The 16,875-nt window shown below is 37.9% G+C and overlaps 3 protein-coding genes across 3 annotated transcripts; all 3 read right to left on the minus strand.

Moving 5' to 3' along the window:
- Positions 1–362: 362 nt before the first annotated feature.
- Positions 363–1,938, minus strand: LOC113285886. Its single transcript, XM_026534627.1, has 2 exons — positions 1,647–1,938; positions 363–1,555 (listed from the first exon to the last, which is right to left on the minus strand). The coding sequence occupies exons 1-2, from the start codon at positions 1,732–1,734 to the stop codon at positions 711–713; spliced, it is 933 nt and encodes a 310-aa protein (XP_026390412.1). The 5' UTR covers positions 1,735–1,938; the 3' UTR covers positions 363–710.
- Positions 1,939–2,236: 298 nt separating this feature from the next.
- LOC113288422 (protein BREAST CANCER SUSCEPTIBILITY 1 homolog) lies at positions 2,237–8,041 on the minus strand. Its single transcript, XM_026537450.1, has 14 exons — positions 7,873–8,041; positions 7,691–7,744; positions 7,510–7,580; positions 7,228–7,341; positions 6,563–7,059; positions 6,207–6,317; positions 4,637–6,100; positions 4,405–4,502; positions 3,978–4,164; positions 3,760–3,863; positions 3,444–3,570; positions 3,203–3,368; positions 2,965–3,083; positions 2,237–2,775 (listed from the first exon to the last, which is right to left on the minus strand). The coding sequence occupies exons 1-14, from the start codon at positions 7,926–7,928 to the stop codon at positions 2,431–2,433; spliced, it is 3,513 nt and encodes a 1,170-aa protein (XP_026393235.1). The 5' UTR covers positions 7,929–8,041; the 3' UTR covers positions 2,237–2,430.
- Positions 8,042–8,968: 927 nt separating this feature from the next.
- On the minus strand, positions 8,969–11,372 carry LOC113291092 (tax1-binding protein 1 homolog A-like). Its single transcript, XM_026540665.1, has 5 exons — positions 10,936–11,372; positions 10,153–10,846; positions 9,436–9,626; positions 9,220–9,282; positions 8,969–9,059 (listed from the first exon to the last, which is right to left on the minus strand). The coding sequence occupies exons 1-5, from the start codon at positions 11,370–11,372 to the stop codon at positions 8,969–8,971; spliced, it is 1,476 nt and encodes a 491-aa protein (XP_026396450.1).
- Positions 11,373–16,875: the final 5,503 nt, after the last annotated feature.

Raw genomic sequence — 16,875 nt, forward strand, 5'->3', positions numbered from 1 at the left:
GGAGAAAGTCATATCTTTACCTTCTCCATGACCCAAGGTCTTTTGACACATAATCAATTCTTTATTCCAAAATTAATTTGTCTCTAAGTTCTAGGGTAGTAATATCTTGGCATTGGAGATGAAATTTGAGGTAGAAAGTATAACTTTCATTTTTTTTAGCCACATAGTAATGACCCACAACAAAAAGGTATTAATAGGACCTCCACCTAGGATTACCTTCACCCCTAGCATTGGAGATGCTGTAAGGGATGATCAAACTAGCTGTCAGTTGCAATTAATGTTTTAGTAATAAAGCTTGTTTTGTATCAAAAAAAAAATTAAATATAGCCATAGTTTATATATCGATTATTATATCCGATCCAGGAAAACAAAAGAAAAGTGTATATATATAGAGAGAGAGTATAATTTCCTAAAACAAAACCAATTACGTCGGGCGGTCGGCCAGTCATAAAATACATGTCATCCGTTAGATCATATACTAAAAAATAAATCGACGACCAGGCAGTTGTCCCGCAATCTAAATTCTTTCTGTGTAGAGAGAATTTACCAAATCCTTATCCTACACACAACAGATATCTCTAATCTGTAAATCCGACTATGTTCATGTAAACCCTTAAGAAACATAGATAGCAGATATTAATGCAAACTTCTAGAACAGTGACCTCCTAGGCTCCTACTGTCTTCCTAGACAAAAAAATGTCAAGCCAGAATTATTCATTGAGGTTTTTGGCACATCTACTTGCGATCTTTAATGCTTCAAAGCGTCGAAATATATCTTCTAATGCAGATAGCTCGTATTCGATTTCTAATGGTGAATTTTCGTTTAGCTCGGCAATGGATTTTTGTAGGCCGACGATGCGGTTTAAGCCGATTTCAGCTTGTTCAGACATCTCCTCCATTTTCTCATTCACCCTCTCTTTCTCTTCATGTGCCTCTCTTAGTCTCCTCTTTAAGGATCGATATCCGTCTAATGACTTAACGAGATTCTCTGAAAGTGTCTTGTTACGCTTTTCTAAGTCTACATTGTCCTCTTTAGTGAAATTATGATGATCTCCTTGTCCAGACTGGTTCCTTCCTTTGTGTTCGACCGCGCAAGCTTGTAGTTTAGCTAACAATGACTCGTTCTGAGCTTTAAGATCGTTCACATGCTCCTCAATTGCGTTTAGTTCGTGAGTTTTCCTTGCAAGTTCGGCTGCCATTATTTCCTTCTCTTTTCCCAGTCCTGAAAACATTCTTTCTAAACTTTTCCGCGCCATTGTGCATGCATTGAGCTCTCTTTTCAGGGTTTCTTTTTCATCTGTTGAAGGTTCATGCAGTAGCCTCCGATTCGGTGATGATCCGCGGTTAGCTCTAAGTTCTGTATTGCAGCGTCTTAGTGCTGCTTCTCTTTTCTTAATACCAAAATTTTGTGATTTTTGAATTCGGGTTTTGACTTCATCCAGAATTGTGATCATGCTTGCAACTCTTTGCATTTTGCGGTCATCGAAGTCTTTCGTGCACGCTTCATTATGATCCTCGATTAGTTTCAATAGCAACTTTACATTCGCTGCCAAACCTACATATCACATTGGGCGTTTAATCATGCATGAAGAAAAAAAAACAGAAATGAGTCAACCGGGTCTGTAAAGAAGCACTATAGGTATCACCTTGTAAGATTAATGAAGGATCACAATTGTCCAGATTAGTTGCAAGAGGTGTTAAATCCGGTGATGAGTTCGTACGTCCTTTGCTCATACTGCCTCCAACGATTCGAAAAATCCAGTAAATCGAGGTTTCAAATGAAAAATGTCAACCGAAGTTTGAAGATAAGATATTTAGACAGGGAGGAGCGAAGGTTAATGGAAATAAAAAGAGGAGCAGCAATTATTATTTTTTTGTCTGTCTAATCTAAGTTGTTTGCTTTCTTCAGATGTAGAATCTATGCATTCGTTTCACTTTCTCTTGGTTGTTGTAGGTTATTTGGTTAGAATGGTGTACCAATAATTATTTTCCGCAATTTCAGATAAAATCAGTTGGTTTATGTTACTTGTTTTCTTTTGGTTCTTATTAGTTTGAACTTTGCTATATATAAGCAACTTGGCTTAGAATAGCCTATGAAAACATTTCTAAGGCCTATCACCTACCCCTTTACTCAGCCATCAAAGGTCCATTCATGGATGAGATTTTATACAAATTGGTGTGAGATGTCTTTGGAGAATAGGCATCCCATAGCCAGGTCCAGTGCACATGATGGGCATGATTGAAATCTTTAACTAATAAACAAGGAATGAGTAATATGCAAAGAAAACCTCTTCTACAACTCCTAGCACGTAATATCTACTTTATCAATATACTGAAGTCAAAACCAGATCCTAGATGCTACCTCAAGTTATATACAAATGAAACCAGGAAACTAGAGATTAAAGAAAGCAAATTCAGCAGCCACTCTTCTTAAGTTAGACGCTGCAACTTGCATGCAGCAATGGAATCCAACAACCATGGATGGCCAGCAAATTTTGTTCCACTGGAGCCTGCCAAAGCACGAGCTTCATCCTTCCTGCGATTACAGATCGTACTCTTTCTCCTGGGGTCGCACTCATCAGGTACGTCAAGGCTGTAAATTATGAAGGTCGACATAGATGAATCAGACGATGATAAGCCTAGGTCTCCCTTGATGGGTTTCCTGTGTAAAACAGTTCCTCCAGCAGCAACAACAAGATTTTGAAGGTCTCCTTTGTAAGAAGGCACAAATTCTCCAAAGAAGTAGAAGTTCAACGCGTTGAAAAGCTTTGGTTGCTGCAGATAAATCCAACATTTAAAAGTTTAGTAAAGTGAAGACAGAAAAAAAAAACCTCGCCATCTTGGATTTCACAGTTATGTACCATGGTATTTCAGAGTCATGTAGATTTCTTTTGTAAAAATTATCTACTAGTTACTGATACAGACTAGTAAATTAGCAATTACAGTAAGAACAAAAAGACAAACCTTTTTCTGGACTCGTAGTCTTCCTAGTAGAGGCCCGTCCTCGATTCCATGGATATCAACTTTGACTTCATATTGCTCCTCAGCAACAGGCTCCATGGCTTGTAAGCAAGCTTTAATCCCTGATGAACATTTATTCAGCACATATCTATTAGCAATGGATAAAAGTGTTTCACTGGCTTTTTTACATAGTACTTGGTTCAAACTAATAATAGGTGATTTGTGTTCATAGCATGCTTACAATCAATATTCAGTATCCATTTCCCATCTAAGATGCCCAGCAAGAATTTTAGGGTTCTTTTGCATGCTCCACTCGTATCAGTTGAAGCAATGATATGAGTAACATTAGTGCCAAAAGTCTTTGATACTGGAACACCGGTAATCCTTGTGAACTCAGAAACAATTTCCTGCAGTTCCCAGTGTTAATAATAGTTGCAAAACATAATAGAAGAAAATGCCAAGGAATTTGTCATTTTGTTTACCTTCTCTCCATCTGTGAGACCTGAGCAACAAAGAACCCACTTTTTTGAGGAGCCAAGACTTTTCCATGCTTGGCTAGTATTAAGACCATGCTGAACCACCACTTCCGCTTCTCGAACTTCAGTTTCTCTGAATAGCCAAATACAAATGGATCAGTTTCTCTGAATTGTCATATATAAACAGATACATACAAGGAACCAAATTAAAAGTGGCGATAGGATCAGAATGGAATCATGATAAAAAAAATTACAACTGTGTCAAGAGTATGGTCCATAAGACAGACTAATAAAGAATCATATGAAGAAGATTTTAAAGTACCCTGTTTTTGGAATGGATTTCTCTCTTCTTTGACCTACGGATCCTGCGACTTCGTTAGGCAATTTGGAAGATGAATGAATAGGGCATAGCAGCACAAAGTTCTCCTGTTGTTCGGAAATAAATAAACAAATATGAGATCCCTATTCATATATAGCAAATTCTCTACTACAAATTTGAAACATTGGGCTTCCAGAATTTAAACTGGATAGGCTACTTACAGTATCCCATCGACACTGAGGAACCATCTTTGCGCAAGGAACATGAAAGCTCTTGCGACAGCTATTCTCGTAGCACCCAAGAGATGCCCCTTTGATTCCACAGCAACTACACTTAATCCTTTTGCTTCTTGCTACTTCAGTTCCAAGATTGACTGCAGTATCTTTTTCAAAGTATACATTTGGCGCCCTGCAATTTATATTCGGAAAGATTATGCACTTGGTAATTAGAAATGCCCATAATGTACAAGTTCAGAGCCAAGATCAGGATGAGACATAGTAATAAATGTGGAACAATTAACTTAACCATGCAGTAATTACTATGACAATGTACAGTACGCACAACAAATTAGCATCAGGGTAAGTTCAGAGAGAGAGAGAGAGAGAGAGATGTTACAAGCTTATAACGTTTTTATAGGAGATTTCATACCATTCAGTGCAATTTGAGTGGGAGTGTATGACGTGAGACCCCTTGTTGTAATCAGCTACTGGCTTGCCATTAACATAGTGCAACATCTTCCCTGAAGCCTGTAAATGATAACGATTCACATATTGAGTAACTAATAAGTTTCAAAAATGGTTTCAATGCCTGAAATAAATGAGGAAAATTGAAACTTTAAACAAAAAGAAACAGGCTGGGATATGATATGAACTGTGCGTACCTCTGACTCAGTAGATGATTGGCAAAATGCACACTGGATTTTAACAGGAACATTCTCACATTTCTGTAGTGACATAGCCTTAGACGCACAAAGGACATTTTTAGTTCTGCTTGAATTATCAGAACTCTCCTGCAATTGTTTACTGGTTTGATTTTCCTTCGCAACAGCTTTGTTAGACTCATCCAGAACTTTCCCCACAGATCCTGTCTTCACATAATTATCAGTAGAAAACTTCACTCTCTTCCCTTCTCTCAACTCTTGGATTTTAACAGGAACATTCTCACATTTCTGTAGTAACATAGCCTTAGACGCAGAAAGGACTTTTTTAGTTCTGCTTGAATTATCAGAATTCTCCTGCAATTGTTTACTGGTTTGATTTTCCTTCGCAACAGTTTTGTTAGACTCATCCAGAGCTTTCCCCACAGCTCCTGTCTTCACACAATTATCAGTAGAAAACTTCACTCTCTTCCCTTCTCTCAACTCTTGCATGCAGCTCTTGTCACCTACAATTTTGGTGTCCCTGTGTTTGTCAGTGGTTCTCTTCTCCAACTCGGATGTTTTTGAAGGATCAACAACCTTGCTAGAAGCAACTGCAACTTCACCAGCAGATACACCTTTCACACTATCATCAGTGAAATTCAATCTTTTCTGATTTCCAAATTCTCTAGCACAATTTCTCTTGCCTAAGATTTTGGCGTTCCTGGGCTTGTTTCTAGCTCTCTCCTCCAATTCAGACGTCCTAGGAGGATCAACTTGTAGGTCAGTCTGAGCAAGGGATTTCGTGTTTGCTTTGCCATTCTCTTGGTTTTCATTCTTTTGAACTTCTTCTACCACCTCTACCGCAGCAGCAGCTACGGTTTTGTCTTTCAAACTTCTAGCATTAGTTCGTTTGAGTTGAATGTCGAGCTTCTTTATTTTCTCACTGTTTTTGTGAATTGACTTTGTATGTTGGTCATCCAATGACGTAGGCGATCTGGTAGCAGTTTCCTTAGTAGCATGATTCTCACTGTTTACTTCAATCGCTTCATGTAATTCATCTGTTACTTTGTTAGCATCGAAACTGTTCAATCTAGCCTTCTTGTTCTTACTGCAAATTTTGTTCCTCACATTTGTAGCAGTGCTGTTAGTGGCACATTTAACTGATTCATTTGAGACCTCACCTACTTCACCCAGATCAATGCAAACATCTCCAAGAACCTCATCAGTAGAAATCTTAGCACACTTCTCTTTAGCAATCCCCGTGTTTCTTTTGCTCTTTCTTTTGGATTTCTTACTTTTGTTACGATTTTTGGAACTTTTTGCTTTTACAGGTGCAAGTTTCTCATCTATGTTCTCATTTTCTTGCTCACAGTTGACGGCTTTCACTGTTTCTGAAGCAACAGCTTCACCAGTAGGTGCACCCTGAGTTGAGGAAGCTACCACGCATTCATCATCTTCAATTGTGTTCAGTTCTTTGTATCCAGCCTGCGTTTCATTTAAATTTCAGTTTAAATGGAAAATTGCATGAAACTGGAGCTGACTATTTGAATATAACACAACTGTATGACAAATTGTAATTAAAGTATAGCACCTTAGTTTTCTCAGGTGTTGAAAAAAGCTCAGGGGAGCAAGGTCTCTGTGTCCACTCAAACATCTCACTGTCAAAAAGGTATGCAATTTTGGATTCGGTTTTCTCTTCACCCTGAATCAAGCAACATAGCATCATTATTCATCAAATCCCATGCCAATTTTTTGTGCAAGAAACCAAATTCAGGATTCATTATACAAATAGGTACTTTAATGAAACAGCTACTGTTCAGTTGTTTATGTTGAGCCAAATCAAGTTTATGAGCATGTATGTAACTAAATGGTGAGTAAGATGTTCAACCAGCCCTTCAAATTCAGTCTAAGTTATCTTTTTATGTAAAAAGTAAAAGAGATACGTACATTTCCGATGGATTTAGTAGGGCTCTCATCATCAGAATCTTTTAAATCACTGAAGCTAGGAATTTTTCGTGGAGTATCTTTGGAATCATCAGAGGTCATCAGCTGACCACTTGGTTTCTCTACATCATCGTCAGGATTATCTTCTCTCAACCAAAAGAAGGGCGCAAATGCAGGCTCCCCTTTGTCATTAGAAAAGGACTTCCCTTTCGATTTAAATAAGCTACTCCCAGGTCCATCTTCAGAAATTTCATCAAGTCTTCCAACGGCAAAGTTCTCAGACCTCATTGGGGTTTCAGATAAGAGGCATTGTGGAACCTGAACCCTTTTCTTTGCCGGAAAGGTAGGTTCTTGGCTTGGTTGAGATACATTGTCAGCAGTATCGCAATCTTTTGAAGTTTTCCTTTTGAATTTCCTCTTCCTCTTTGCTTTGCCTCGAGTTTGTGGACTATCAGAATGGGCAGCATACTGAGGTTTATTCTGTGCACAAACAATTTCATCTACGCACAAAAAACAAAATGACAAATAAAAAACACAGCACATCAAACTAACGAAAAGGCGTAATTCATATTAAAAAACATGGATACTGGAGCAATTGGCATAAGATTATAATTTTGCAAAGTAAGCGCGAAGCTAGTAACCAGAAAGGGATTGTTCAATCATTTTACCTGATCCATCAGTATGTGCTGTAGTTTGACTGGCTAATGTATTGATTCCTGAAGCAACTTCCATGCTCTTATAAATACTAACCAAGTTATCCATATTCGGAGCCGAACGAACCTCTACCAACAACAAAACTATGCAGTCAGATTGGGTAAAGGGTATAAACAAGATCCATCATCCAATTTCTAGGGTTTTACTTCACAGAACAAATTAAGATTTTATAGCACAAAATTTGGGATCTTACTAAAATGTTACAGAACAAAATGAAATAAGATAACTAAACGTACCTCTTCGTCCGAATGGAACTTTACACACCGGACAATGAGAGTCTGATTTCATAGTTTTCTTAATACATAAACTGAAATAAGAACAAACAAAACAAAAACAAAAATTAGACACATCCCCATCAAATAAAACCCTAATCTTATAATCAGAAGCAGACATATAATAACCAAATCGAATACTTACTCGCAAAACAAATGATTGCAGGTGAGAGAAACTGCTGATTTCAATAGACCCAAGCTGCAACAAAAACAATCAAAACCAAATCAGATAAATGGATTCAAATCTATTTAGGGGTTTTTCATTTGGTTTCAAAGATTAGAATAATAGGGTTTTGAAACCCCGAAATAAAAACAGAAATCACTAACCATATTGGGCATTTTAACTCTCTACCCATCTTCTCTAAATTAACTAACGCCTCCATTTTTTTACAGTTAGGGTCTCTAGATGTGAGATAAGTGAAGATAAAAAAAAAAACCTTCTCTAGATATAACTAAAAGCAGGTGAATGAAACTTCTCGGAGAAACTAAGCTTTGGGTGAAGAAACTTCTCGCGGAAAACAAATAGTGAAAGAGAGAGAGATGAAAATAGAGGGATAAGTTTTAGGTTGGGGGGAAATAATGGCGCGATATTTCAATCTTAAATTTGAATTTCCTAAAATTTCAAGACTTTACCCGCCAAATGTTTTAATGAAAATTTTAGATGATAGGACTCAACGCAAGGTCTTGTTGAGGAACTGGGTCTTGAGCCCATACATCTCAGACCATTCGCAAGTTTTGGTTGGGGTCATAGCACTAGCAGAGACTCCAGACATCTCCACGCTCCACTTACATTCACAATTCTGCAAACTCGGGCAGTACCTGGAATGCGTTACTGGCAGTTAGAGATGAGGTGAAGAATGGTTATTTTTGGTCCATGGGCGATGGCCGTGTCTAACATATGGAGGCATCCATGTGTTCAAAATCAATCAGACACTAACAAAGCACAGCCACAAATGTGTAGAATCAGCAGGCAGCAGCATTGCGCTATTTTTTGAGGCTACTACACCTGCTGCTGACATTTTTCTGGTTTTTGACAAAATGAACTTGATAAATACCATGGGACGACAGATTTACGCTACAAAAAATCGCAACTTGATACCAGTTTTACGAACAAGATACAGAAACCAAATTCATGATAACATTCCCCCCAACTAACAGTCATATCGATCCGTTCATTTAGCTACAACCTATAACATGGACTCAACCTAACCAAAGCATTGTTAAAAGAGAGTCTCAACCTCAGTCACTATTCCGGTCAGTAGAAGAAAAACAAAGGATCTTTAGTAGATTAGTATATGTTGAATGAACTGATTTGAAATTTGCCCGATTTTTGTATTTGTACACTTGTAACTGAAACCCAAATGAACTGCAGGCTAGATAAAAAGAAACTGAGCACATTGAAGATGGGGTGGTAGCCCCCAACTCAGGGTGCAACTACTGGTGAAGCTACTTCAGAAACAGTGAAAGCGTCACCTGTAAGCAAAGAAATGAGAACACGTATGAGGAGCTTGCACCTGTAAAGGCAAATAGTTCCGAAAATCATAACAAACCAAAGAGCAAAGGAAACATGGCATTGAGAAGTGTGCTAAAATTTCAACTGATGAGATTCTTGGAGGTGCTTGCATTGACCTGGGTGAAGTAGGGAAGTTTCAAAGTGTGCCACCAACAGAACACCCCCAAATGTGGGCAACAGAATTTACAGTAACAACAGGATAGCTGGATTCAATAGCTTCAATGCTGAACAGAGTAACAGGTGAATTGTATGAACCGCGCAGCAGCAAACAATAAGAATTGTGTTTCTAAAGATATTGCTGCAAAATCGCCTATTTCATTGGATGACCAATTATGAAGTCAATTAAGAAACATGGTGAGAAAACAAAGAAGCTCGACTTCCGCCTCAAACAAGGTTGTTCATCCTCCGAAAACATCTGATTTGGAAAAGACAACTGAACAGAAACCCAGGCACCCCAAAATCGTATGTGACAGGAGCTAAATGCAACAGTTGTGACAAGGGAAGAGAATGAAGTGGCAGGAGCTAAAGCGAATAATAGTGTGAAAGCTATTGCGGACGAAAATCTAACCTAGAAACAATTACAAGAATTTGATTATTCGAACAGAACTAAAATAGTCCTTCCTGCGTCTAAGGCTATGTTTCTAGAGAAATGTGAGAACGCTCCTATTAATTCCAGTGTGCATTATGCCAGTCATTTGCTGAGTCAGAGGTACACTCAGTTCATACATATCATAATCTGTTTCCTATTGTTGAAAGTTTCAGTTTTTCTCATTTGCTGCAGGCACTGAATACATTTTTAAAATAAATGAACTGCTGAAGATACAAATTATTACCTTAAACATGAATCTAGTCTAAGACTGAATTGCAAACATACGAAAACGGTGCAACTTAAAACATATGCTAAAGAACAATTTCATATAAACATGAATGAGTATATATTATTGAAACACCTTTCAACATTCAATGTAAATAAATGAAGCAATCATGGCCTTAGTAGTTACCTGAATTCCTCGAGTGGGAAAACACACCCCACATTATATCCCACTGAATCTTGCTTGGACTTTTGCTTCAATGTTTCGACTTGGTGGAGATACACTAGGAGTCTGCATCTCCAAAGAGAAGAGTTCAAGAAGTACATTTTTCCCTGCATCAAGTTTCTTCCTTTTATCCTCATCCTCAGTCTTAATTTCACTAGTTCCTGTTTCTGCACCCCACTTTCGCTTGGATGTTGAACTAAGTGGAAACTTCTTCTTGCAACTAATCAGACGTTCGTCAAGTCTATAATTAGGTGGTGAATCATCATCATTTTCACTGTCACTGATTTCAACGACACTATCAGATTCGATGTCTATAGGGAAATTTTGATCACCCCCAACATCTGGTAAAGCTTCATCATCTAAGTCGACTGAAGCTTGACGCTGAATTCCTTCATTTCCGCTGCTTCTTTCAATCAAAGATTCTTCGCTTTCCTTTCTAGTTTCACTAATGATTCCTTCACTTCTGTTTCTAGACTCGCTCATGATTCCAGCAGTTGGTAAAGCTTCTTCGTCTGAGTCCGCTGAAGGTTCCCCTTGATTCCCTTCACTTCCGCTGCTTCTTTCACTCATAAACTCTTCATTTTCCCCTCTAGTTTCATTCATGATTTCTTTACTTCTGCTTCTAGACTCACTCATTATTTCTTCACTATCATTTCCAGTTCCAGTCTGACTTTCCTCATTTCTACTGTTGTTCTCTTCGTCATTGTCAGAAGCATCATTTTCTGAAGAATCCAAATCCGCACTGTCTGTCCTGTTCAAATCCCCGTTTCTCTTTTCAAGTTCTGTATTTCCTGACACAAATCATTGATCTTGTTCAGTGCCACCTTCTCTCTCACACACATAAGCGCTTGCAGATGAGCATTCTGATCTTTCAGGTCATTGCACACTGCCATGCTATCATCAAGCTCCTTCTCCAATTTATTCTTCTCAACCTCCAATTCCCCATTCTTCCTCTCAACGGCATCTTTCTTCGAGCTTAAATCATTCAATTTGTCCTCAAGACCCACACATTCCCTTCTCTTCTCTTCATCCAATTCCCCATTTTTCTTATCAAGTTCCTCCTCTAATCTATCTTTCTCCACCTCCAATTCCATGTTCTTTCTCTCAAGCTGCTCACACTTGTCTTTCACATTCGACAAGTACAAAATCTGTTCCTGTTGCTTCCTCTCCCTTTCACACATAACCTTATGTCCATCTTCTAATTCAGTAACCCGCTTCTTAAGCTCGCTACACTCAGCCTGAACACCTTTCAATTCATTATCGACGACATCTTTCATCGAGCTTAACCCATTGAATTCCCTGGTCTTGTCTTCAACCAATGCCGACAACTCACCATTCCAAAATCTAAAAGCTTCGAGTTGTTTCTCATATGTGTTGGATTAACTTCAACATAGAAGTCACTAACAAGCTGGTTAGGACAAGATTAGGAAATTGATGTAATCCTAAGGGAATTAGAAGTCATCTAGTTATAAGAAAAGGAAAGACATGTAATAAGATAATAGGACTAGGAAAAGGAATTCATAGTTCTATATATATATGTTCACCAAAGTTGTGGTTGATCATATGAGCAAGATTAGAGCTTGTGTTTAGTTTTGAGAGATTTTCTAAACATCAATAAAGAGAGTTGTCTTTATATAAGCTAAGTTTCATCTTGCAGTTGCCATTAATTGGTATCAGAGCTTGTCTACACCGAGCCATGGGAGACGAGAGCACCATCATACGTGCAAAAGATTTCACGCCACCATCAATACAAGTTCCAATCCTCAACGCCACAAACTACACAGTATGGGCCATGAGAATGAAGGTACTGATGAAAATCTACAAAGTTTGGGAAAAAATTGATCCTAGTACATTGGACCCAGACAAAAATAATGTTGCCATTGGATTACTCTTTCAAGCAATACCAGAATGTCTTGTTCTACAAGCTGGTGAACAGGAAACTTCAAAGAAAATTTAGGATGCAATAAAGGCACGTAATCTCGGAGTTGGTCGAGTTAAAGAAGCCCGTCTGCAAACCTTAATGTCTGAATTTGAAAGAGTGAAGATGAAAGACACTGATACTATTGATAGCTTAGCAGGAAATCTATCAGAGATAGCCTCAAAAGCTGCGTCACTTGGACAATCCATTGATGAAGATAAACTGGTAAAGAAGTTTCTCAATAGTTTACCAAGATCCAAGTATATTCATATCATAGCTTCTCTCGAACAAGTCTTAGATTTAAAGAAGACTAGCTATGAAGATATAATTGGAAGACTGAAAGCATATGAAGAGAGAATCCTTGATGAAGAAAACAATGGAGAAACTCAAGGAAAACTCTTGTACACAAACTCTTACCAACAAAACTCTGCGACAAGAGGAAGAGGTCGTGGAAGAGGTGGTAGAGTAAACAGAGGCCGAGGAAGGGGAGGAAGGTTTAACTCACAAGATAGAACAACAAGTTAGAATGATCAAAACCAATGGAAAGAAAAGAAGGATAGATCAAACATTATTTGTTACAGATGTGATAAACCAGGACACTTCTCCTCTGTATGCCCTGAAAGAATACAAAAGATGGAAGAAGCAAACAAGAATGAAACAAGGGAAGCAGCTACAACTCTTTTCATGCACGAAGTTGTATTCTTAAACGAAGGGAAACTAATACCAAAGAACTACGAATCAAAGGATGTAGAAGAAGGAATCTGGTATTTGGATAATGGAGCCAGCAATCACATGACTGGTAAGAGACACTACTTTTTTGAACTCAATGAGAAAATCAAAGGACAAGTGAAGTTTGGGGACGGATCTTCTGTAGAAATTGAAGGGAAAGGATCAATTCTATTTCAGAGCAAGACCGGAGAACATAAGCTTGTCACAAACATCTACTTTATCCCAAACTTACAAAGCAACATTCTAAGTTTAGGACAAGCTACAGAAGTTGGATGTGATGTTAGAATGCGACAAGATTATCTAACAGACCCAAGTGGAAGACTTTTAGTTAGAGTCTCACGCTCACAGAATAGACTCTACAAGATAAGTCCCATGATTGGAAGGCCATTGTGTCTGAATATGAGACTGGAAGATCAGACATGGAAGTGGCACGCAAGGTTAGGACACATAAGTTTCATAACCTTAAAAACTATGTCTTAGAACAAGATGGTTCGAGGGCTACCACAGATAAACGATGAATCAAGGATCTGTGAATCATGTTTAGTTGGGAAACAAACGCGTCAAGGTTTTCCAAAAGCAACAACATTCAGAGTGGTAGTAAGTCGCGACGTGGTGTTTGATGAGACGGCACATTGGAACTGTAAAGAAACTAATGATGGACCAAGTAGGGATCCAGGAATGTTTCACATGAGATGGGGTCAAGTAATTGATGAAAGCGAAAGACCCATAATCATCAATACCAATGGAAACAATGATGTTAATCAAGAAGAATAAGAGAATAATGAAAACACTGAGAATAACGAAGAAGAAGAAGAAGAGATCGATGAAATAACTCAACCCATTCCACTGCGAAAATCAACAAGACAGATACAAAAGCCACAGTATCTGGAGGAATATATTCTTCAAGCTGTAGAAAAATGTGAGATTATGCTACTTTCTGTTAATGATGAACCAAGGAATTTTCAGGAAGCAAAGGTCTCGACTAAATGGACACAAGCATGTAGAGAAGAAATTATTTCAATCAACAGAAACAAGACTTGGTTTCTAGTTGATAAGCCAGGTGGGGTAAAAGTGATTTGTCTTAAGTGGATCTTCAAAATAAAACGGAATGCTGATGGTACTGTCAACAAATATAAGGCAAGACTTGTAGCTAAGGGATACGTTCAAGAATCAGGCATAGACTTTGATGAAGTTTTCACACCAGTTGCTAGACTAGAGACAATTCGTCTCTTAATAGCAGAAGCAGCATCAAACTCATGGGAAATTCACCACTTAGACGTTAAGACATCATTCTTACATGGTGAATTGCGAGAAGATGTGTATGTTGAACAACCAGAAGGTTTTGAAGTAAAAGGACAAGAGCATAAGGTTTATAAGTTATCAAAAGCTCTATATGGTCTAAGACAAGCTCCTCGAGCTTGGAATACAAAGTTAGATCAAATCTTAAGAGAAATCAGATTTGTTAAGTGCTCTAAAGAAACATCAGTATACAGAAGAGAAGAAAAGGGAACGCTTCTTGTGATTGCAGTCTATGTAGATGATCTATTTTTGACTGGCAACTCCCTTAAGGTGATCAATGAGTTCAATAAAGAAATGGAGTTTGGACTTAAAGTTTCAAAGGCACAAGAAGAAGCTGAGATTGATCCAACGAGTTATAGAAAAAATGTTGGATGCCTTAGATACTTGTTACATACAAGACCAGACTTGGCTTTCTCTGTGGGAGTAGCAAGCCGTTATATGCAGAGTCCACGCAAGTCTCATGGTGATGTAATAAAGCAGATATTGAGATATCTAAGAGGAACAATCAGCTGTGGATTGAAGTATGGTCGAGGAGGATCAAAAGGAATTGTTGGGTATAGTGACAGCAGTCATAATATTGACCAATTCTCAACATCTTAACTTTGTTTGCCATTAATATGTGACTGCTTCTCTCAACATCTTAACTTTGCTTTCCAATTCAATGTCACTATATAACTTTCTCCATATCTTAGTTCCAGTCTCAGCACTTGTATTAGCTTGCATTAGACATCTCTTTTAAGCTGATCTATGTACTCTGTCTCACTCTCTTCTTTCATTTCTAAATCATTCGGTACCTCAATGTTGATTTCATACTTTTCTCTATCAATCTTTCTCATGTTTTTCTTTGTATCATTCTTTTCTATCTTGATTTTTTCCAACTTGATCTTAGTACTACTCTCCATTTTGTGTAAAATTTTGCCTAATACTAACACTCAGCAGCTAGAACACAATAGCTAGAAAATCAAGAAGCACAAAGAGGGAAACTTACTGTGAATACGAGGAAGAAGAGTTCCGCTCCAGTGATCAGGAAAAGGATTTGATATTTGTAGTTGGTTTAAGAATTTTAGATCTAGAAATGAAGAACCAAACAAGGGTTTTTCTTGCGCTGAATTTTTTTCTCAGAGAGGAGGTGAGGTGAGGTGACTGGCGCACTGCAATAGGCAAGGTGTACTTTAAGGAGAGAAGGACATATTGATAATTTTGCCCTCCTCTTGTTTCTGTTTTTAGGCGTTAGTTTAGGGATAAAAATGTCATATTCGGTTCGTCAGCAATACGTTTCAGAACTCATAAGCAATACATTTTACACTCTACCTAAAGAAGAAAATTAAATGCAAATAAAAAGACCGTTGAAACCAATTTGTGCCTCATCAAAAACCTAAATCAAATTGAAGGCAGCTAAGGAGAGCATTTATACACCTAAACCAACCTTGACAGTTTTAGATGGGAGGCACATATTGCCAGCCTTGCGCAGAACACGCCGGTTGAAAGCTCTAAATAAAATGTCAAATGCATTCAGCTTTAGAAATATCCAACCCGCCCGGGACTGATAAATGTATCAGTGAGGATTATGTTTGCAGTAGCTTGGATTTATTATTATTTGTTTAAAGAACTACTGCATAGTCGGACTCTAGACTCTCCTCCTACCATTATGAAAACTCTATACCCGGGACAAGTGTTATTGTGCAGATATGGGACAATGGATCCTAATTTTTGATCACTCCCCTCTCCATCTCATTACCAATCACAATGTTAGAGTCATTCCCCTTTCAACCATTCGGATTGTGCCACGTCGTGTCCCAAAATTTGATAAGCCCGTTGTCCCTGCTGCAGGAGGGTCGTTTTTGTCGCGTGTGGATACTGATGATATCCTGTTAGCTGTGCTAATAGATTGTTTCATTCATAAACACCAGATCACTCGTATCTTTCTTCCTTGGTTAATGTAGCATGATGTACTTTCTTCACAAAGTTCAAGACTAGCTTCTATTTTAGTATCTCACAGTCTCAATGGAACCAATTTTTTTTTTGCTCCTAGGACCTTCCTCTTTCTAAAACTACTCCACCCGGTGCCATTACTATTCCATCGTCCTACCAACATCTCTTTCGAATCATTTTAATGTTAACGCCATATTCACAGGTGTTTGTTTCTGTTCTGATAAGAAAGGCGAGTCCCCAAAGTTACATGACAAAATACAAACAGCGACATGCAAGACCAGTACATTTATCTCTATAATCATTCTGGTAGTTAATTTTCTCTATAACTTAGAGCACCTCACATGAAGTATGCGTTTCTAAAAAATAGTTACCACGTGGAAAAATTATCTCCCGTAGCAGGCGAATAAAGAAAATTATGGATTAGTTAGATTAAAGTATGGATTATATTATCTATTTGAACTCCCTACCATCCACGTTATTACTTTTGAGTTTTTTTCTAGTTTTTAAAAGTCTTGGGAAATTATTATTTTGTCGGTCATATTAATAAAATCTGATTTATTTATTTCATTACATGCGTATCCAAACATCATTTGAGACGCTTAAATTTACACATAAATTTTAGTGACCCATGCGAATAAAATCTGTTAAAATTTTATCTCCTACTAAGTTACATGCCCAAACACCCATTGGAGATGGTCTTAACATAGAAGAGAAGGGAGAGTTAAACGTGAGGACAATTTTATTTTTTTAATAAACGGGACCCTAGAACAGGTTGACAGTCAGTCTCCATAATCAGCCGTAAATATACATGAGGTTTAGACCACATCATATAGGAACTTCTGGCTTCAACCCAATAAATTATAACATCAGCAACATCAGTACAAGTTTTACGACTACAAGTA

This window comes from Papaver somniferum, chromosome 6, assembly GCF_003573695.1.
Source record: "Papaver somniferum cultivar HN1 chromosome 6, ASM357369v1, whole genome shotgun sequence".
Classification (NCBI taxonomy): Eukaryota; Viridiplantae; Streptophyta; class Magnoliopsida; order Ranunculales; family Papaveraceae; genus Papaver; species Papaver somniferum.